A 22,496-nucleotide genomic window follows, 5' to 3' on the forward strand; every position below is an offset into this window, starting at 1 on the left:
ATTTAATATATAATACAAATATCCGGCAAGTAAAAGCAAAATGAGAATCTGAGACATTAAATACTTAAAAATGATGCAGCTAAAATATACACATAAATAAAATGTATACATTTGTAGTAGAAGTAATGAATTAAAGCAGGAATGTTGTATGCAAATGTAGGTCTTAATCCATATTCAGAAGTGATTAAAGTATGCGTAAACAGTGTTAAAACGGTAAGTAAAGCTGGTGTCAGGATAATGGTAAAAAGATAGGAAGATTGAAGTTGATGTGTATCAAGAGAAAAATAGAAAAGAGAAGCATAGGGTAAGTATAAATACTGCAGAATGTCAGTCACATTAAAAAAAACGTATACTGGATTTGTAATACTGATATAAATCATATATTACATATGGATATCTGAAATGGAGCTGATTGTGTCTTACTGTATGGTTGTTAATATGTGGAAATTGCAGCAGGGAATTTGCAGATGTTCTTGTGAAAGTGCCATGCAAATACTACACAAAACACCACAATGAGATATAAAAACACACATATTTATTACCATAAGTCAATCATTTTGTATTATTATTTATTTTATTCATTCCATTATTTCCATACAAAAGCATTTTGTGCATATTTCATGAACACCCATACAAATTAACCATTGTATGGGTTAAACAGTATGTAGAAAAATGCACTTATTAACATACTGTTCAATAATATTTTACACATCTGTCCTGTGAAATTGTATTATTTGCATGATTTGAACTTAACCCTTTTTATCCACATATATTTGTTTTGGATTTGCTCACAGTCTTGCCTTGGTTTGGTTTGGCGATTTCATTGTGTACCCTGGATAGAAAACTATCATATCTTAAGCGCTTTGTTTTTACTCTGGTTCGGGAGCTGGTTCGGCATACAGGATGGGGTCATAAAGGTCACGCTTGAAATCATAGGGGTCAAAAGCAGGGGATTCCTCGGTGGCTGGAGCTTCAGGGATGGGTTCCTCGACTTTAGCTTCCTCCTTTGTCTCTGCTTTCTCTTCAACAGGTGCCGCTGCGACTGTTTCCTGGATCGGGCGGGGAGGGTGATCGATGAGGCAGTCAGGGTCCCAGTACGGATCGCAGTCATACTCCATACCTTTAACAGTGACCTCAGGAGTAGGGGGAGGCGAGACAACCTTTTTGGGAGTAGGGGGAGGTGGGGGTGGTTTGGCAGGAGCAGCAGCTTTTATCTCTGCCACTGTTATGGGCCTGCAGGCGGGGTTAGCTCGTGGGTCGCACAGTACTGGAACAGCCCCCGTTGGCAGGTAGACGATCGCAGGATTGCACAGGGGGTCTTTGGGGTTACACAGATAGATTGTCGGAGCATTCTCCAGAGGGTCTGGTGTTGGACCAGAGGTAGTGGGGGGTAGGGGAGGCAGAGTGGTAGTAGTTGGTGGTGCCGTGGTGGTCAGCACACCCATGACACTTTGGTAACTGGAGGCATCTGGGCCGTAGGTCAGCTCCAAGTGACGCATCTGCTGATACAGCATCCGGATCCTGTCGATCTCATACAGCTGAACACAGAAACATATGAGATTTTTGGTTAAATACTGTAACACAAGTAGTCCCACCACCACTACCATAATCATTTACAATCAATCCTACTTACTCCTTCAGTGTGTCCAATGCTGTTGTAGAAGCGGTAGTAGGACTGGAAATCAGGAGTGCCTTTGTACCACTTTGGCTCAACGTTCCTCTTTGGGTGAGAGTTAGTCAGGAAATCATGTGCCTGGGCAGAGTCAATGTTAACATTACCTATGGAAAAACACAGATTCAGGAATTAAATGTGGAAATAGTTTTTGTTTAATCAATATCTATATTTATTTTGTATTTATCTAAGGGTCAGCAGAGGCATTTTAATTCCTTAACTGTTAGTATAAGTATTAATCTATAAATACTACAAACTCAACTCACTTTTTTAATAGTTTACAAGTTAAGAATTTATGAAGAAAGTTAGTTTTAGTTATAATATCACTGAAATCACAGTGCTCTTTAATGTATTACATTTCTGTCTTGAAATATCTTAACTTTAGTACAGGTACTACTCAGCTCTTAAGATCATTGAATTATAAGTTAAAATTGTGATACGAACCTTTGCAAGAAAATACCTTATTCACTATAACATATTATATATGTCTATGAATACTTTCTAATTAACCATATGACCTTTATGATAGCATTACAATCTGAAATAAAGTAACACATTAAATACCTTCAGGGTTCTTTAATTTCATCAGAGATGTTGCTTCTAGCAAACCTGGAGAGAGTAGAGAATATATTAGACACCCCAAACTCAGTACTTCCCTCTGCAAGACGTTACACAGCAACCAAAGGAGAAATTATTCAAGAAGTCAAGGTCAGATGAAAGTAGAATGATTTCATGCACAAACCTGGCATTAACAACACGTAGCATAGCGCCCTCAACGAGGACACCTGGGAAATCATCCTCAGCATCTGCAGTTGAAATGTCATCCAAAAACATTATTTTACATTCAGTCTTCCATCACTGCTATAATACACGTCTATTTCATAAGTATAAGCAGATACATGCATATTGAAAGCACAACAAATGTTGAAAATAAAACGAGAAAATATGCAAGGACACTTAACGTTATCAACAATTATGAAGATACCCTGCTGGCAAAATAGAAAACCCGATTCCAATTTTTTTGTATTTAAGTAACTAACTAGTATCTTTCAAACATTTGGCAGGGGCAATGTGCACAAAAAGCATAAAATGCGAAGCAAATGCTACTTCGTCTTACTTTTAAACTTGACCTATAAGACTGAGAAAGAAAAAGTAACGTAGGCTACTCACCTGATGGTGCATCTCCCCAGTCCAGTTCTCATGTGCTGCACAACATAACTGTTCATAAGTACTGCTCTTAATACTGGGGCCTTTCCATTGGCCACTGAGCTGCAAGTTAGCCTAACTCCACCCTCATGCCGTTTCTGTTGAGACGTGGAAGATCTCATTAGTACACTGAGTGTGCACCAGCAGTAAAAGACCAACTTCAAACAAAATGGGTCTCCTTGTAAAGCCACAGGAAATGGTCCTGCAACAACAGGGCACCTATGGGTGCCCAAGCAGTCCAGTTTCTCAGCTTTCTTTCTATGGGGTCATAGTCGTGGATGAAACCATCAGTGGATGTTCATAAAAAACAATACATCTTCCTAAATCTATAGCTGCCAAACACCCAAACAATATTTTTGTTTTATGGCCAAAATATGCAAATCATAGCGACATGCACCCCTCTTACTGTAGCCTAATTCTTGACAAAACATGCCTGGAAGGTAAAAATTAACCCTCTGTCCAAAACAGCTGGATATGTCCTTTTAACTTGCTGTTGGCCAGTCAAAAAATAGAGGGTGAGCCAAGTTACCTGCTGTTTAAGTCCCCAAGAAATATGCAAGAATGACGGGCTAGCTTCGTTCAAACACCACTGTAACGCAACCTGGGAAATTGTTGTTTAGGGACTTCAAACGAGCACTTTTATTAGTTTCCGCATTGATACACAAAATTCTGAATGCCTAAATAGAAAATACACATACATGCACAACAAAGGTTAAGAATATTATTATTATCATGTACTATTTGGTTAAATATTTAGAACATATAAAACATTTTTGGGTTATTTTGCACTTGTTTTTAACTCTTTGTCCGTCCCGTCTCAATTGGGAACATAATGTTAAGAAACAAATTATATTTTTTAAATGTTTACTTAAGGACAGAAGTGTGGATTCAGTTGTCAAACTATGCAAGTGATAACAAATAATGTGGCCATGTGATATAAAAAACCCCACATTTAATATTTCTTAAAGCACTTTGGGATTTGAAGTCAAATATGAAGTGCTTTATAAATGAAACCCATTATTATTATTATTATTATTAAAGTCTGAACGGGCTACATTTAGTGAAGACTTATGGTAGTAAACAGTGTTGTATAACCCATTAGAGTCAAATGCTATGTGTAAGTGTGTTTGTTTTGGCCTTCCCACCGGCTACAAAATGCCATGGAGTGTCATGACATGGAGTCAGACCAAACACCTCCCTCAGAGCAGCCACATACTTGTTTTTAGCTGGCTTCAATGCATTTATTGGTTATCTTTTGACTATCCACATGTTCCTCGGGGCTCACCTGCCTGCTCAGTGTTTTTCATTTCAACAGTGAAGCTAATTCTATCCTTCAAACCAGCAGGCAAGGCTGCGATCAAAGAGAGCAAGAAGGAGACAGGGAGTCTATGTGGGCTTTGCCAGGTGGCTAATGGTGAACATCATCTGGTAATTGCTCTGCACGCAAAAATGTGAGGGTCAGGGTACCTGTTACTTTTAAATGATATACATTTATTTTACCTGTACGCTGGGACAAACAACCGGCTAACAAAATAAATCAACTTATTTTACAGAAGGCTTTAGAAGGGCAAACATAAAATGCCCCTATAGGAATCTGATACTATCTTTTCAATTTTTGCAGGCTTGTCAGACTTACACTTTTATATTATGTCTATATATTGGCTGTATTTAATCATTACATTAAGCCACTACTTGTCAATGGATAAGAGCACATCTGGATTTGTATTGTTGTAGCTTGAAAATTGTGGAGATAAAAATCACCAAATAATAAACATCATACTGCAATATCTCTAAATGTTAACCATAAATGTTACAAAGCATTTACAATGTTCCATACCCTTCATTCCATTGCCATGCTTGGGCCATATTTCAACTATGCATGTTCAAGGTGCTGCTCCATATTCCTGTTGTTAACCATGCTACATTGCAGGTATTTTGGATTCAACTTTCTCTCTTGCTTGCTGAAGAAGAAAATATGCAGGTCTGGAGTCAACTGAGCGGAAAACAAAGTTGTCAGTTACGGCTAGCCCTAAATTGGTCCTTTCTTGGACCACAAGATTAAGTAATGGAATCAGCCTAAGCTAAGCCTCATGTCAACACCACTCTTCGTCAGTGGTGGAAGAAGTATTCAGATTCTTAACTTAAATAAAAGTATTAACAACCCCCTCCCCACATACACAAACACACCCATCTAGCACCAGACACTTTTCTACTACACTGCTATGGACAGTCCTTTACACTACTGTACATATTTGTAGTGTTCTAATATATTCATCCTCATCCGTTTTGAAGTGAATGTTATTTTGTAAATGTTGACGGTTGTGCCTTTTATTTATGCCTCTTAATTTGTGCATATGCATATGTGTGTCTATGTTTGATAATGTATATATATATATATATATATATATATATATATATATGAAAATGGTTGTACAGGTATGAATGAATGTATATCAATCAATGTTTATTTATATAGCCCAATATCACAAATGTTACATTTGTCTCAGTGGACTTCACAGTTTGTACAAAAATATCAGTATGATAATACGACACCCTCTGTCCTTAGACCCTCACATCGTACAAGGAAAAACTTCCGGAGAAAACCCACAGTTTAAAGGGAAAATGGGAGAAACCTCAGGGAGAGCAACAGAGGAGGGATCCCTCTCCCAGGACGGACAGACGTGCAATGTATATATACACATATGTATATGTATATTTTTTTATATATTTTTATCTTTACTCCTCGGGATTGTGAGAAACAGTATCTTGATCTCCCCGTCTGCCTCATAAACAGAAGATTGACAATAAAGTTGACTTTGACTGTGAAAATATTCCAAGTAAAATTCTGGCATACAAAACCATACTTAGAGATATAAAACTAGACAAATTCAGCTTAACTGAAAGCTGTAATAGTATTAATAAGAAACAAAGCACATTTGGTTCTTTCACACCATGACACAATTCCATCAGATTAATCATAAAAACCTAGAGGACATTATACAACTTCTGAAATCCTCCTCCTGCTGCCTTGATATTATTCCAACAGGATTTTTCAAAGATGTTTTGCCTTGCATGGCCTCAGATCTACTTCATATAGTAAACAAATCTCTTCACTCAGGTATTTTTCCACAGGCCCTGAAAACTGCAGTCATTAAACCGCTCTTAAAAAAGAATAATCTAGATGCTTCAGTAATGAACAATTACAGGCCCATATCAAACCTCCCATTTCTAGGTAAAATCATTGAAAAAGTTGTTTTTCAACAGTTGAGTAATTTCTTTCATTTAAATAACTGTTTCGATGTGTTCCAGTCAGGCTTTCGTCCAAACCACAGCACTGAGACTGCTCTTGTAAAGGTCTTTAATGACATCCACTTAAACACAGACAGTGGCAGAACCTCAGTGTTAGTATTATTAGATCTCAGTGCTGCGTTTGACACTGTTGACCACAACATATTACTAGACCGACTGGAAAACTGGGTGGGACTTTCGGAAACAGTTCTAAATTGGTTTGAATCCTACTTAAAGGACAGAAACAACTTTGTTTCTATAGGTAAATACACATCTGAGTTGACAAATATGACATGTGGGGTTCCTCAAGGCTCCATCTTGGGGCCTCTTCTCTTTAACATCTACATGCTACCACTGGCTCAGATAATGAAAAACAACAAAATAAGTTACCATAGCTATGCAGATGACACACATTTACGTAACAATTTCACCAGGAGACTATGCTCCAATTCAAACACTGAGTAAGTGCATTGAACAAATCAATGACTGGATGTGTCAGAACTTTCTCCAATTAAACAAAGATAAAACTGAGGTAATGGTTTTTGGAGCCAAGGCAGAACGTATAAAAGTTAGCGCTGAGCTTCAGTGTGCAATGTTCAAAACAACAGATAAAGCCAGAAATCTAGGTGTAGTCATGGACTCTGACCTGAGTTTCAACAGTCACATTAAAACAGTTACTAAATCAGCCTACTATCACCTAAAGAATATATCTAGGATTAAAAGACTAATGTCACAGCAGGATTTGGAAAAACTTGTCCATGCTTTTATCTTCAGTAGACTCGACGACTGCAATGGTGTCTTCACAGGTCTCACTAAAAAATCTATTAGGAAGCTGCAGCTGATTCAGAACGCCTGCTTGAGTCCTCACCAGTGTTGGGACTAACGCGTTACAAGTAACGCGTGTTTGTGTTGTTTACTGGCCAGACTGGGAGTGGATACAGGACCGTCCTGTACACAACGCCAAATGGCTATATACAGGACCGTCCTGTACACAACGCCAAATGACTATATACAGGAGCGTCCTATACACAACCCTCTGAAATGGCTATATACAGGACGGTCCTGTATATAAGGTCTCTGAAATGGCTATATACAGGACGGTCCTGTATATAGGGTCTCTGAAATGGCTATATACAGGACGGTCCTGTATATAGCTATTTCAGAGACCTTATATACAGGACCGTCCTGTATATAGCCATTTCAGGGCTTCTGTGCAGGACCGTCCTGTATATAGCCATTTCAGAGAGCTGTGTACAGGACGGCCCTGTATAGCCATTTGGCGTTGTGTACAGGACCGTCCTGTATATAGCCTCGGCCAACAAGACTATCATGGCGGCGGCGGAGCTCAAGTCTAGTTTCTCCACCTGGAGATATTCTCACTATTTCACTTTTGTCGAGCACAAAGAAAAGAACGTTTTAGTTAAATGTAAGTTGTGTCTTGGCGGGTCAAAGATCCTATCTACTGCCCAAACCAGTAATTCAAATCTCTTAAAACATCTGCAAAAACAACATGCTGGGACGAAGCTAGTAGCTAAGACCACAGAGACTCAGCCGACGCCACTCCACCTCCACCTAAGCAACAGCGGCTGGATTTTAACCAAGGGACTGCTAGCCAGGGAAAAGTCGATAAAGCCATTGCACGGTATGTTGTAGAACACATGCAGGCTATTGCTACAGTGGAGTCACCCGCTTTCAGGGAGCTAGTTAGCATGATAGCAAGTCGGCACACGGCATATGGGACGGAAAACTTTTTCCAACTACCTGGAGAAAGAATATACAAAAATGGAAAGCCAGCTAATATCGATGCAATCCAGATTGCATATAATGCATGTCAAATTGATCAACAGATTGTATTATTCTCCAATGCAATAACAGTACTGAAATGAAGGCTATAAGGGCATTAATGGGAGCCCTTGTTTCAAGTAACGTAAACGTTACTTTTCACAGTAACGCATTACTTTTGGGTGTAAGTAACTAGTAAAGTAACTGAGTTACTTTTGACATTAAGTAACTAGTAATGGTAACTAGTTACTGGTTTTCAGTAACTAGCACAACACTGGTCCTCACTAACAATAAGAAAGTGGATCACATCACTCCTGTTCTGAAGTCTTTACACTGGCTTCCTGTGTGTCAAAGAATAGATTTCAAAAATACTGCTGCTGGTTTATAAAGCACTGAATGGTTTAGGCCCAAAATACATTTCTGACCTCCTGCTAAATTATTAACCATCCAGATCTCTCAGGTCTTCAGGGACTGGTCAGCTTTCTGTCCCCAGAGTCAGAACTAAACATGGTAAAGCAGAGTTCAGTTATTATGCTCCAAATATCTGGAACAAACTCCCAGAAACCTGCAGGTCCGCTGCAACTCTGACTACTTTTAAATCCAGGCTGAAGACTTTTCTTTTTGTCGCTGCTTTTAATTGAACTATTCATATCTTAGACTGCACTGTAACTTTTATCCATGTACTTTTTCTTTTAATGTTTAATTGAACTATTCATATCTTAGACTGCACTGTAACTTTTATCCATGTATTTTTTCTTTTAATGTTTATTTTATTAGCTTTTCTTTTTAATGACTGATTTTAGATGCCATTTTCTTAATGTCTTTCATTTTTTGTAAAGCACTTTGAAGATATTTGAAGAATATTTGTGATGATGTGTGCTGCCCCCAAGTGGCTTACTTGTTGCAGGTTTCAAATCAGCTGAATATACAACCTTGTAGTAAATAGCAGTATCAGGGGAAGTTCAGTGGACAAAGGTAAAGCTAATATCACATTAGCTGTTACATGAATTATCAAAGAAGAGAACCTAAAGGGGATATACAGATATAGATTTGGGGGGATTTAACTGTTTCCAGAGTCAGAGACTAATGTTGAGCGTCAGTGGTGGGAAAAGTACTCAGATCTTGTATTTAAGTAAAAGCACCATAGTGTAGGAATACTCTGTTACAAGCAAAAGTCCTGCAATCATAGTGTGACTCAAGAAAAATTAGAAAAATTATTAGCATACAAAAATACTACATTATGCAGTTCAGCCCATTTCAGAATAATATATAATACGTTTTGATTTTAAATATTGATGCATTAAAGTGTTATCAAAGCTGGTAAAGGTGTGGCTAGTTATAATTACTTTGTATACTGCAGGGTAGCTTGTGAATTTACTCCAGGTGTTACTAAATTCGAATTTAAGTATTTTATATATCATTAATCCAAATCTGCAAAGTAACTAAAGGTCCTAATTAAAAGTATTGGAGTAAAAGAACACTGAATTGTAGTGGAGTAGAAGTACAAAGTAGCATAAAATGGAAATTATCAAGTAAAGTACAAGTCCCTCAAAATTGTACTTAAGTACAGTACTTGAGTAAAAATACTTACTTCCCTGGTCTGTTGAGTGTAAAGGGATCACAATCAAAATCATTATCAAATGGGCATGCAGGTATTTAGTGAAACTGTGCAGTTGTTGATGCTTTATCTGACTGAAGGCCCGCAGTGTCAGACTTTTAAAAACATTATGAATGTTTCTTATGTAGAACAGATTTTTTTTTTAATACTGGTGTGTGTTCAAAACTATAATTAATTGACTGCCAATCTAATGCACAACACTCCAGTTCAGCAGGTGGCGCTAATGTGCGACATATTTGGTTGCCAACCGGCAATATACCTGAAGCAAAGAAGAAGTTCCTGGGTTGTTGACCTGTCAGCGTTGTAGTGCAAGCTGTCACTGGCACTGCTGATAACTTGTATGACTCTGTCCAACCGGTAACGTTAGATGCAGTTTTTGCCTGCAACACAGCGAGTTCCGGGGCGTTGAATTGACAGATTTATCGTACTTCCCGTTGTTGCTGGGGTCAGCTAACCGGCGAGCTAACGGCTAAAGTTAGCTCACAGTCGAATCAGCTTAACAGCTAGCTTGCTAGCTAGCATTCGACGGTAGATAGCCAGATAGCCGCGTCAGCTAGCTTTTTTGCAGTTAGCTAGCTAGTCTGCTGGCAGTAGGAGTCTAGGAAGCCGCCCACTCCTGCTAGCAGCATTCCGGACTAAAGCGTACACAAGTAAGTAAGCAGAAACCTTAACAAGATGTTTAACGTTAGCTAATATTGCTATCTGGGTTTACTTAGCATATTGATTTTAAGGATTTTTGCCAGAGGAGAAAGCGTCCAGTAAGCCAGTGTTTGACAGTTGAGCTGCACAAACTGTGTGGCCAGTCAACTTGTATGTCAGCTGTTTTAGTCACTGATGTAAACTGTGTCATTAGTCTAACAATGCATACTGTGTATTATGCTAACTCGAATACGTTTTGGCATGCCTGTATGACGTTATCCAAGCGACATATTAAACTAAGTAGGAAAGCAGACAAGGGGAACATTGTGTGAAATACAGCTGAAGCCTGTGTCTGGGAACTATCAGGCCTAAGAGCGAAATGGGCCCTTGATTTCTGAATTTTAACTCCACCAAAAGCACGATAACATAATAATAGTGACTTTTTAATGGATCTCCCAGTCCACAATGTCAAAAGAAAATAGGTTAAAAATGATTTTGATCATCGATTAATCAATTGAGTATTTTATAAAGCTACATGTAAAAACATTTCTGGTTCCAACTTCCAACTAGAAGCTGGTCCAAGGATTTGCATGGTTGCAAACATAATTTGTGGGGGTTTTAGTCTGTTGCTCGATCTATATGAGCATTTTAAAAACTTCATCTGGGGCTCTGGGTAATTCTGACAAGCAGCTTCACTATTTCTATATTTCTGTTGAATTACTGGAGACATTATTTAACATTTTCATCTGTAATGCCAATTGTGTTAGTAACATCCCTGAATGAACTTCAAGCTACACTGAATGGCAACCTAATTAATTGCATTGTCATACTAAGGTTGCAGGGGCTATCATTGACCTCTGCTGCAAAGAAAAATCACTGCACTGTGCTTTGGTTGCTCTCTTATTATAGCAGCCTGTTTCAGTTATGTTGACACTTGCTGTTCATGTAAATCTCCTTCGAAAGTGTGTGAAAGTCCTGCAGGCTTCTCGCTCTCCGGGCTCAGCTGTTGCCAAGATAAAGAGGCAGACGCTTGTTGTGCAAGAGCCCTGTGTGGGATCAGGTAGCTGTATAAGATCTAATAAGATCATGCACAGCCACGTCTATCACACATTTCACTGAGTCACACTTTCCTAACTGACCCTATGGTTCAGCCAAGGGTTGTGGAGCAAGTTAAAGGGATAGTGCAGGTTTTAAAAGTCGGTGTGTATGAGGGTCGTGTCTATAGTATTGCCTACATTAGATGGCGGTTAACTTGCCCCCAGCTTAGAGAAGCATTTAAACGTGCACACATGGAAGCTAAGCAACCTTTCCTGTGGGCAGGGGCAGCACCAAAACAGATTTTAGCCACCTAAAAACAATGATATAAGTCTAAGTGTGCGTTATATATTTTCGTCCAGTCAGCAATTTGCATGTTCTGTCAGGTAAAATGAAGCTTTTTGTCAAAGGAATGGTGGCTTTAAAGAGAATCTAAATAGCTTCAGTTCCCTTATCTTCAGTGCCGGTGCTCCTGACTCTGGATAATAAATCTCACGCAACCCCCGCAAACAAATCCGACCTATCCCTTTAAAGAAGTGATGAGGCGAGACACTGAATGGGTCCCTCCCTTTAATGAGCTGAGGCTTTATTTATGCTTGCTTGATGGAATGAGTGGAATGTTGCAGAGCCCACAGGGTCTCTGGTGTTAGGACATCAGCAGAGTTTCTATTGTTTCACTCAATAAGACGTACAGGGTGGATGTCACATTATCTTCGTGGCTGGGATCTCTGAAGGTATTTCCATCTCGGTTTTAGCTATAGAAAAACAGGTCCTAGTTCTGTTATAGCAGGACAGCTATGGGCTCATTTAAGAGACTTACTTACACTCGGCTAGGTTTCTTTATCTTCTGGTTTCAGCTTCTTTAATGTGGGAAGTGACTGCTTTTACCTCTGGGTTTTCATGTGTTGTATTGAAGTTTACCTACTGTTTCCTGTTTTTTATTCAGCTAACAATTCAAGGAATAATTGAAAAATGTATCTTAAGCAATAGGTTTTACTTATTTTTTTCCAGGCCTATTTTATAATATCTACAGATAACCAGGATGTTGATCTCTTTGAAATCTTTTACTCTGTCTTATCGCAAGCCTTTTTTTTACCTTCTATGCCACTTTTGCTGTAACATTGTAAATGTCCCCGCTGCGGGACTGATAAAGGAAAATATATACTTTTTAAATACTTCATAAGGAAATTCACCCATCTGTTTTTTATATGGACAATTTAATTCACCTGAAATCAGTCAACATCTGATACGAAAGTTGGCACACTTGGGGTGGTGAAGCAGGGCTGGATCTTCTCATGTCAAAGTCAACATTTGACTGATTCTCTATCACCCTTGATTTGTGTAAATAAGAGGATCGGGATAGCAGCAGGCATGGTTTATTATCTGTATGTTTCAGAACAAAATGTTGAAACAGGTGGCGGTTTTTTTTTGAATTCCAGTTGACCTTCCTATGTGACACTCCGCTTGTTTTATCCAATGCTTCCTGGTGGTTGATCAAGCCGAGGCACACACTGAGTTCTCCCTCTGTTACTGGGTCAAGGTTGACTCCGTATTTGTCATCGGCCATTAATCACTGGTCCTGAATGCTATATATAATGCCTACTATATTTATATATGATTGAGTTCCTGTCCAGCATGTGGAAACATTATCCTGAGTAAAACTGCAGCGTCTGCATCTCGAAGGTGTCAAAGCAGCACGGCGCGTGTTAAGTAAGCTCTGATTCAATTGCGTTTGTCTTGACATTTGACACAGATGGAGGCCCAAAGCTCCAGCGACATGCTGCTGTCCAGAAAGAGGAGGAGAGAGAGCTCCACCCGGGACACAGAGGAGGCGGAGAGGCTTGTGAAAGTCCCCAGATGTACTGTGGTGAGTCAGCTGTGTTCTTCGGCTGTCATTGAGCAGCGTGTTGTCCAGCAGTTTCTATTGGCTCTGTGTGGCCAACTATGACGGTCTCTCTCTCTCAATATATATATGTGTCTGTATGCATAGCTCAACTTACTAGAAGAACGTTGAAAAATGAAATTCACATTCAGTATATTAAAACATTCTTACTGTATCTGCTATGTGTGGCCTGTGTCACACGTTCTATAACACTAACAGCATTTATTCCCAAATGAAATTGTTCCAGGAAAGGATATTACAAAAATCATTACGCGATCATTTTCCTTATACCAACAAGGGAAGAGAAAATTAATCACCAAGGTGTCTTGTTATAATTTTTGTGTGAATAAATAATAAAGTTACTTAATCGCTGACATATTCCACTCATTTTGATTCGGGTCTTTTAGGGATTGAAGCACCCTGCGCCTTTTGCAGATGAGCTGGAGCCAGTGACTAAAAAGCCCTACGTGAGGGTCAACATGGAGGAGGCGAAGAGGGGGACACATCGTGAGTCTTATTCCTCAGTCTGTCGGTTAATATGTCTACTTATTGCCTCCTGATCCTTTGACCTTTTCCCCCCAATATCAGTACACAACCTCTCAATATTGAATATAGTCATACCAGTGGCGAGCCGTGACTCTTAAGTCCCGGACACACCAATCTGACAACAAAGAACTGACACAGACGGACCCCGACTGTTGCGTCGCCTCGCGTCTCTGCGTTTTGGCCATGTGTCGCACTGGAACACACCGCAAAGACTTCAGCCGACGGCCAAAAAGCACGTACGAACTGCGCATGCGTGAGTGGCAATAACTCTCCTTACCAGCAGGCGTACAGCAGGCGTAGTGTGTACTCGTCATTCAAAAGAGGCAACAACCGGAAGACAGACTGCGTGATAACCGAGAGAAGAAGAACAGACAGCGTGATATAAACAAACAACAAATAGCGTGTGCGTTCCATTTTCACTCTACAACGAGAAGCTCATGGGGCTTTCCCGAACCTGTGTCGAGTTTGTTTGGGTCCCTCACTTCCGTTCTCTTCTCATGCACTGATTCGCTAGCTGAACAGCCAATCAGAGTGATTTATTTTGACGAGTTTTTTTTCGGCCGAAAAGGCGTAGGCCCGGCTGAAAAGCCCAGACGGTGCGGGACACACCAATTTGAGTAGGGCGTGTCGACGCTCATCGTCGGCCTGACGCTCACCGACGCCGATAATCGGCCTGGTGTGTCTGTGCCTTTATACCTAGGCCCTCTGAACCATCTTCCCTCGAAAAAAAAGAAGAGTTATTACGTCACAGCGTATACTTCAGTGGAATATCAAAACAACGGCCCGGGGTGCAAAACGCATCAATGACAGCGACCCTCTACCACACAGAACAACACCATTTATATAAACACCTATCATGACAGGGCACCCACAGCCAAGTAACATGAATTAAGTCGGCACGGCGGCCCACATTGAAAATGACTTAGCGGACCTTTGATGATCAAATCACTTAAACACAAAGTCCATCCTCCTGTCCTTTTGGATGAAGCACTTGATGGCGGGGTCATGCAGCTGATCCTTTGCCACTCCAGTTTATCATTGTAACTCAATCTTGAAAATGACTCTGTTAATAATTTCGCAACGATGTCCTCACTATCACGGAAGTGAGCCATCATGAACGAACTTATGCTAATCATTAATCTATCGATTAGATTTATGATTCGAAAATAATAAAAGTAGGGTAGACATGTGGATATTATCCGGCTGAACAACACGTGCATTTATCTAACAGGTTCGTTTTCCACAGACCTTATTTCAAGCTGTCTTCCAAAATCCTATGGAGAAATCCCGTTGCTTTCTGTCGAGGGAATCCGAGCGCAGCTTACTTCCGGGTTTTAGGACGCGTCACTGCACGACTTGCATAGACCTCACAGCGGGCGGAACTTGTCATAAAGTCCGCGAAAATAAAGCCCACCCATTTAGAGGGAAGATATGATTGGTCAATTGTACTGTCATTTGACATTACTCTCTCGTTGAGCTACTGTAGCGGGCCCTCTGTGAATTTACAGCAGGACCACAAATCAGCTCCTATCTTCACAGTAACTCGCAGAGACGACCAAAGGAGCTTCTTTCATGTAACCCTTCACATTCCAACAGAAACTGAACAGGCAGATTCGAAGGATTTATTTCATCGGACATTTTATTTTAAATACAATTAAATCAAGTTATTTTGGTAAAACTAATGAAAAATATAACAAAAAAAATATTTTAAATGTTTTCAAATATTATTTTTTAGAATATCTTAGGCCCTCAGAGAGGGTCTAGAGGGCCCTGACGGCTCGCCACTGAGTCATACATATAAAAAGTGCTTTATCCCTCCGTACAGAATAATAACTCTTGCATCGCTTGTCTCTGTCCAGCTGACAGACCGGTGCGGGTGTATGCAGATGGTATCTTCGATGTTTTCCACTCAGGCCACGCCAGAGCACTCATGCAGGCTAAGTGCCTCTTCCCCAACACACACCTCATCGTAGGAGGTAAGTCTTCGTCTGTGAATAAGTGTGTCCATTCAGGCTTTCACAGCAGCAGACCTTTTATTAGCTGCTTCTTTGTGTGTGAAACAACAAAAAAACAGGAAAACTATTGAGACAGTTCCAGTTCAGTCTGACAAAGCCAGGAAAAGATAAACTGATAATTAATAATGCAAGAGAAGGAACATTAACTGATACATTATGAGATATTACTAAATGTTGCTAGGTCTATTTGTGATGATCGAATCATGGTTAAGGACATTTCCAACAATAATTTCTATGTCTCTTTCTCTTCAAAGTGTGCAGTGATGACCTGACCCACACATACAAGGGCTTCACAGTGATGAATGAGGATGAGCGATACGATGCCATCAGTCACTGCCGCTACGTGGATGAAGTGGTGCGGAACGCTCCCTGGACGCTGACGCCGGAGTTCCTGGCGAAACATCGCGTGAGTGGATGAAACAGAGGAACATCAAGACAAAACAACACATTTACAGAATGGTTTATTGGTTGGTTTATACATCAAACATCTTTAGTTGAGAGATTGAGAATGAGTTGGCAAGCCACCATTCTGATCCTCTGTAACTTCTCCCTCCCATTTCTTTGTGTGTCCGTACACTTTGTAGACTGCTGTGTTGATGTGTGTTGTAATGACTCCTCCAGATTGACTTTGTGGCCCACGACGACATCCCATACTCCTCTGCAGGCAGTGATGATGTGTACAAACACATCAAAGAAGCTGGTGAGTGGAAAGAAACCATTTGTGGTAGCATGTCATTACTGTAAGACACAGTTCACTACTTTTACTGTGTTACTGTTGTCTAATAAAATGGATCATGGATTAGTGGAAACTAGTGCAGCATAAAGTCATTAACTAGTGTCGCTGGAATACCATATAGAGGTGTAGTAATACCTTGCTGTTAAATACCACATTTTATTAATACTGGTACTTTAGTGTGTGTGTGTGTGTGTGTGTGTGTGTGTGTGTGTGTGTGTTTGTTGCCAACTAGACAGCAAACTCTTAATTGCTCCAACATTGTTAACTACAGCGCAGCCTCAGAGCCATATTTGTGTTCACAGCGTCACTGCCTCAGAGGAAACTGAAATTCCCTCAGATCATTCCACTGAGAGGAACAGAATAGACCCCTGCAGGGATTTAACCCGAGAAATGTGAAGGTGTTAGGATCTGATCCTTATTAATAGTTTAGATAAAAGAATATATATATAAACACTATGGTACAATAATTCACTCCTGTGGTTCTGTGGCTTCTTTTCACTTTCTCCACTGCCCTGCATTGACGAAAAATCTGAATTTGAAGTCCCTTGTTCTCTCATCTATTATTCCTGATTATTCAGCATCGATATATTATAGGCAGGTTATGTAATCATTGGTATAGTGACAACACTGTATGCAGTAATAAGAACACAGATCCATGCTTTCAGACACATACAGTAACGCGTATAAGGCAGGGGTGTCAAACTCAATTTCATCGCGTGCCACATTAGCATTAAGGTTGCACTCAAAGGGCCGGTTGTAACTTTAAGACTATGCATTTATAAATATATAATATATATATATATATATATATATATATATAAAATAATGTATTATATTACATTATTGCCTCTGCATTGAATTATTATCAGATAGGGTAATAACTTCATAATAAACTACGTATGAAAGCAGAAGTCTAGGGCAAATAATTGCAAGTATCTTCAGTGGGCATGTCACAAAATGAGATGCATTGTGGGACATGTAGTTTATGGACGACGTGCTTCTGTAACGGCTTGAAGCTTGCCGGCGGGCGTGTCTGAAACTCGACCAACAACCAATCACATGAATCTCCCGCCCCTGACACACCAGCAGCGGTTTGATTGGCTAGAGCTTGTACTGGCATACGATTCGATTGGCTGACGCTTCTGCCGAGGCTTCAAAAGTTGAACATTGCTCAATTTTTGCAGCGAGCAACGCCAGCAACGCTCCGCGTCGCTTCCCACAATGCAGTTCGGCGAAAAGTGACGTCACCCCATTCAAAGTGAATGATGAAGCGTCAACGCACGCCGCTGTGTGGACGGGCCGTAAAGCGGCATGTAACCGTATAATAAACGTATTATATCCTTTGCACGCTCTTGCGGGCCACATAGGGCCTTGAGTTTGACACCCCTGATATAAGGGGAAGGCTAATTCCTACATCTGTATCTGGTGAGTGCTGACCTTCTCCCCCCTCCACAGGGATGTTCGCTCCCACCCAGCGGACAGAGGGCATCTCCACCTCTGACATCATCACACGCATAGTGCGAGACTACGACGTGTACGTGAGACGCAACCTGCAGCGAGGATACACGGCGAAGGAGCTCAACGTCAGCTTCATCAACGTACGACAGCTAGCTTCAGTTCAGTCATAAGTAATTAGTCATTTGCATCTTTCTTTTTTGATCTAACCTTTGCTGTCCCACCCATCATCAGGAGAAGAAGTACCACCTGCAGGAGCGCGTGGACAAAGTGAAGAGGAAGGTGCGTGACGTGGAGGAGAAGAGCAAAGAGTTTGTCCAGAAGGTGGAGGAGAAGAGCATCGACCTGATCCAGAAGTGGGAGGAGAAATCCAGAGAATTCATCGGCAACTTCCTGCAGATGTTCGGCCCCGAGGGCGCTCTGGTGAGGATGTTGGTTCAGTCTCTAATCGTTGTTTAACCAGGCAGCAACACATCCTTCTTCACACCGTCACACTGGTCACTGCTGCTCTGCCTGGGACATCTAGTAGAAATGTAATGACGGTCACCTCGGTTACACACATGTAATAACATACCAAAGAGCACCTCATCCTTTTGCTACTTAATAATAGTAAATACACATTTCAGAAAGCATTCATTATTTCAGTAAATGTATTGGACTTCTTTTCATTTACTGTCCATTTTAAAATGGCATACACATGTCCATAACCTTAAAAGCTTTGGTATGCTTACAGAACCTGCTACTATTCTATTCAGACTTGTGTTACATCATACACTTCAATTCGATTAAATGGAATGCCACTAACCCAACATTTAAGAAGGGTTGGTTCACTCCAATTGTATTCCTACATTCAAATAGTTAGCACTATGATTCATTTTGTACAATTGTAAACAGGAAAACCCAAAAGCCCATTTAACAGTTAGAAACAAGTCAGGGAAGAGGAGAGGTGAATATTGCTACTTTGCATGTCAACTTTTGTATACATTATTTTAACAAGTATGAACCCAAGAATTCATAATGCGTTTCTGTCCCCAAAGATGTCTGTGACGTCCATTTGTTTTACTCAGAGATGGAGTATACTGGAATCCTGGACTCGGACTCGAGTGCCGATTTTCGGGATTCGTGACTCGACTCGGACTCGCGCACTGATTGACGCGACTTGGACTCGTGAATTCTCGCATACGATGACTCGGACTCGTGAATTTTCCCCCCCACGATGACTCGGACTCGAGCAAGTTTTCTCTGGAGTCTGATGTCCTCTATCCTGGCGGACTGGGCCCCGCTATTCCAGTCTAAACAATGTCTAGAGATACACCCCGCATCGTGCTGTATGCTTTCACACATTCTGCTTCCACATTGGAAAACAGCAGCGCAAAATGCTCGTTATGTGGAAACAATATTGAAGAGAGAAAGCTCCGTAACACATTACTCTAAGGATCGAGTTCAGACATATAGGCTGTCTTGAACACTATCATCAGAGTAACGTGATCTAATCAATAAATAAAGATTCAGCATAACACGAAAGCACATGGCTACTTAGCATGCAGAATGTCATTTTGCATGCTAAGTAGCCATGTGCTTTCTGGGGCTAAATCTTTATCAGTAAACCGATTTAACCGGTAAAAGTTCCTTCAAAATAAGAGTCCCGATCTTATTACTATCAAAATAAAAGTGCAAAACGAAAACTTTAAGGAAAATATTGGCATACAAATATAATCACTTCTCTAACTCATTTTAAATATAGTTAGACATATTAAAGGTAATTTACAATAATAATAATATTAGTAATAAGCTTTATATTTGTATAGCACCTATTACAAGAATTGTAGCCAAACTCGCTTCACAGCAGTTCAATAGACAGATTAGTATGACAGGATAAAAGCAATGTAGAGGAGCAGCTACATTTCAACACATATATCCACAAAGATGAATACATGAAGACTTGTGACTCGGCCTTCACTTGGACTCTTCTTAGGTGACTCGGACTTGAACACAGGTAATTCGGACTCGACTCGGACACTCCTTGGGTGACTTGGACTCGAAGAGTGGTGACTTGACTACAACACTGGTTTTACTATATATTTTTTCTTTGTAGTTTAGAAAGACAGACGGCCACATTAGCGTGCATTAAGACGGGAAAACAGCTAGAGTGGTGAATAAAATGTTGCTGAATGAAATAGGACAAACTAAACGGTAAAGCCTCAGAACCGCTCTCTGACTGTTTGAAGCACAGTTTGTAATCCTGAATCCATCCCATCCACATGTTTCAGACCTCCTAACGTCTCTCCCCCCCCCCCCCCCACAGAAGCACATGCTGAAGGAGGGGAAGGGTCGCATGCTGCAGGCCATCAGCCCGAGGCAGAGCCCCAACAGCTCCCCCTCCCGAGAGGAGCGCTCCCCCTCTCCCACCTTCCGCCTCCCCTTCTTCACCAAGACCTCCCCTCCTCCCTCGCCTCCCCCCCACCACAGCGGCGCCCGCGGATACCTCGTCAGCGAGGACGACGATGACGAAGACGACGAGAGCTAGAGCACACCTGGATCCATCGCTGTCGCCGGGGGTTACCGTCAGACGCAAAGGCTGTCGACTCACATGGTTTTCATCGAGCTCCTGCTTCCATTTTTTTTCTGTTTATGATTTTTACATTTTTAGCACTTCAGTGTAACCATACTAGCAAGTTCCTCCACAGCTTTTGTTTTAAAACAGACATTGTTATCCTCTTTGTTTCTGTGTATTGGTCAGTAAACTGTACCACTAGTTATTCACGTTCTTTGAATATTAGTTTGATTTATCTCCGTCACTTTTCATGTTGAGTTAATCAGTCTCTCACCAGCACTTAGGGATATTTTCAGGGGTGCACTCTTCCATATACTGACGGGTTCTTAAAGGTTGGCGTTGTGAAGTAGAGGTTTGTGTTTTCGTCATGGCTTTAGCGGGAGGTATGCTTTCGGTATTTTGCTGGAGTGGCACGTGTAGTTTGTTGTGGGAGCGGTGAACTGAGATGTTTAAACGTCTCCTGGAAGTCTTTCAGAGCAGGTCAGGAAACTGGACAATTGAATGATGTGGGGCAGTTTATACTCTGCTCATACTAACAAGAACATGACTTTAAACTAACAGGAAAACTCCAGATGATGTCAGATCTGAACCTGGGAGTGGAGTTTCACTAAACAGCAGCTTTGCAAGTTTGTCTGCGTGTATGTGCATGTGATGTTTCTGAGTGCAAGTCGGCATGTTTGCACGCCTGTTGACAGATCTGGGTTCAGCTTTGACTTTTACTGCATACAGTAATACCTTTTGCTTTTATGACAAGAATCAGTCTTTGGAAGACTAGTTTTAAACTGGACGCCTTTCTCGCAACGACGACCCATTTAAATGTCGATGTAGAAATACTTATTTTTGTAGATTTCATCCGTCTTTATCCTCTGTCCAGATAATAAGCTTAATAATTTCTGTTTAGAAGCGCTTTCACAGTTTGAGCCAGGCTGGAGTTATGTTATGGTTTGCTTTGTTTGACTGCATCCCCTGGGCCTGTAGGGAGGTAATCATTCAAATTGGATACACACAATAGAAAGTTATCAGAACTGTCTCAATTCCTTACTTCTCTTGATGGATACGATCTGAGGTTAGTTGGAGTTAGAAGCACACTTTTATGATTAAGGCTTTTTTATGAGTCACACACGGCAAAATATAAAACTGTCTTAAACATTGAGCTTTTTCCACTAATCTGCGGGACTTCTGCTGGTGTTGAGGGTTCGGGATCCTGTACTCAAAACTCCCGATCAACGTTTATGTAGCTACCTCCTTCTGCCCTGAACTGATTTAGTTTCCTGAGATGAGCACAAAGTTTGAACATTGTTTTTTGTTCTGAGCCGTTTGCCGCACTGAAGCAAGGTGACCGAGTCCTTCCGGCCTGGGTGTGCTTTTCCTTCATTAATGCGTGTGTTGTCTCCTATATAACTGAAATATGAAACATCACAGCTGATCTGAAGATGTAATGCAATACTGTGAGATGACTAATATAAATGTTGGCAGATGTCAGATTGATCTGTGCTAGGCTTGGTTTCCCAAAAATAACTTACAATGAAATCAATCTTCGCTGCAGCCTCTATTCTTCAGGGTGTGATTCAGATTTCAACGTTGGAAAAATAACTCTTGATTCCCATCGCTATTAATTCCTACTTTTTGGAATATAGAGCAAATCCAGCTGTAATTTGTGCTAAGCTACTTTTGGGAACCCTCGCCTCGATTCTTGTGGAATCTGTTCCTTTAAATCTGTGTGAACTTAGTCAGCATGTCCGGGAGTCAGGTGGCAAAAAGACTTAAGGGCAAGCCGATAACTGTCACTACTGCTTGATACAAATGTAAATGTTTTAAACCGCAGTTTAATCATGTATCATTTTACTTTTTGTTTTTAGTCCTGGATGTAGAGGAAAGGCGAGACAGGAAAAGTGTATTAAACATGTTGGCCAAAGCATTTCTGGACTGAGACGTTTCTTTTTGTTGTGGGTTGTGAGCCAATAGCATCCGACTTAAAAGATGTGTATATATTATTTTCAAAAGAATCAACAATAGTTTACATATTTTATTTTTCAATACTAAATCAGTCACTTCTTTCCTACCAAAT

General features: G+C 40.6%; 2 protein-coding genes across 3 annotated transcripts; one reads left to right on the forward strand and one right to left on the reverse strand.

The window, feature by feature from the left end:
* Positions 1-697: 697 nt before the first annotated feature.
* On the reverse strand, positions 698-2,862 carry and3 (actinodin3). The gene is made up of 5 exons (XM_034195914.1): positions 2,843-2,862; positions 2,415-2,478; positions 2,237-2,281; positions 1,634-1,779; positions 698-1,538 (listed from the first exon to the last, which is right to left on the reverse strand). Exons 1-5 carry the CDS (start codon positions 2,852-2,854, stop codon positions 870-872), a joined length of 936 nt encoding a protein of 311 aa, XP_034051805.1. The 5' UTR covers positions 2,855-2,862; the 3' UTR covers positions 698-869.
* Positions 2,863-9,821: 6,959 nt separating this feature from the next.
* pcyt1aa (phosphate cytidylyltransferase 1, choline, alpha a) lies at positions 9,822-22,346 on the forward strand. Of its 2 annotated transcripts, none has more exons than XM_034196146.1 (9): positions 9,822-10,216; positions 12,994-13,107; positions 13,530-13,629; positions 15,528-15,644; positions 15,938-16,089; positions 16,305-16,383; positions 17,875-18,017; positions 18,109-18,297; positions 20,180-22,346. In XM_034196146.1, the coding sequence occupies exons 2-9, from the start codon at positions 12,994-12,996 to the stop codon at positions 20,399-20,401; spliced, it is 1,116 nt and encodes a 371-aa protein (XP_034052037.1). In that variant the 5' UTR covers positions 9,822-10,216; the 3' UTR covers positions 20,402-22,346. The 2 variants fall into 2 exon arrangements, with proteins under 2 accessions (XP_034052037.1, XP_034052038.1); XM_034196147.1 differs by lacking the exon at positions 9,822-10,216 and adding an exon at positions 11,837-11,974.
* Positions 22,347-22,496: the final 150 nt, after the last annotated feature.

The sequence above is a fragment of the Gymnodraco acuticeps genome, unplaced genomic scaffold, assembly GCF_902827175.1.
Source record: "Gymnodraco acuticeps unplaced genomic scaffold, fGymAcu1.1, whole genome shotgun sequence".
Taxonomy (NCBI): domain Eukaryota; kingdom Metazoa; phylum Chordata; class Actinopteri; order Perciformes; family Bathydraconidae; genus Gymnodraco; species Gymnodraco acuticeps.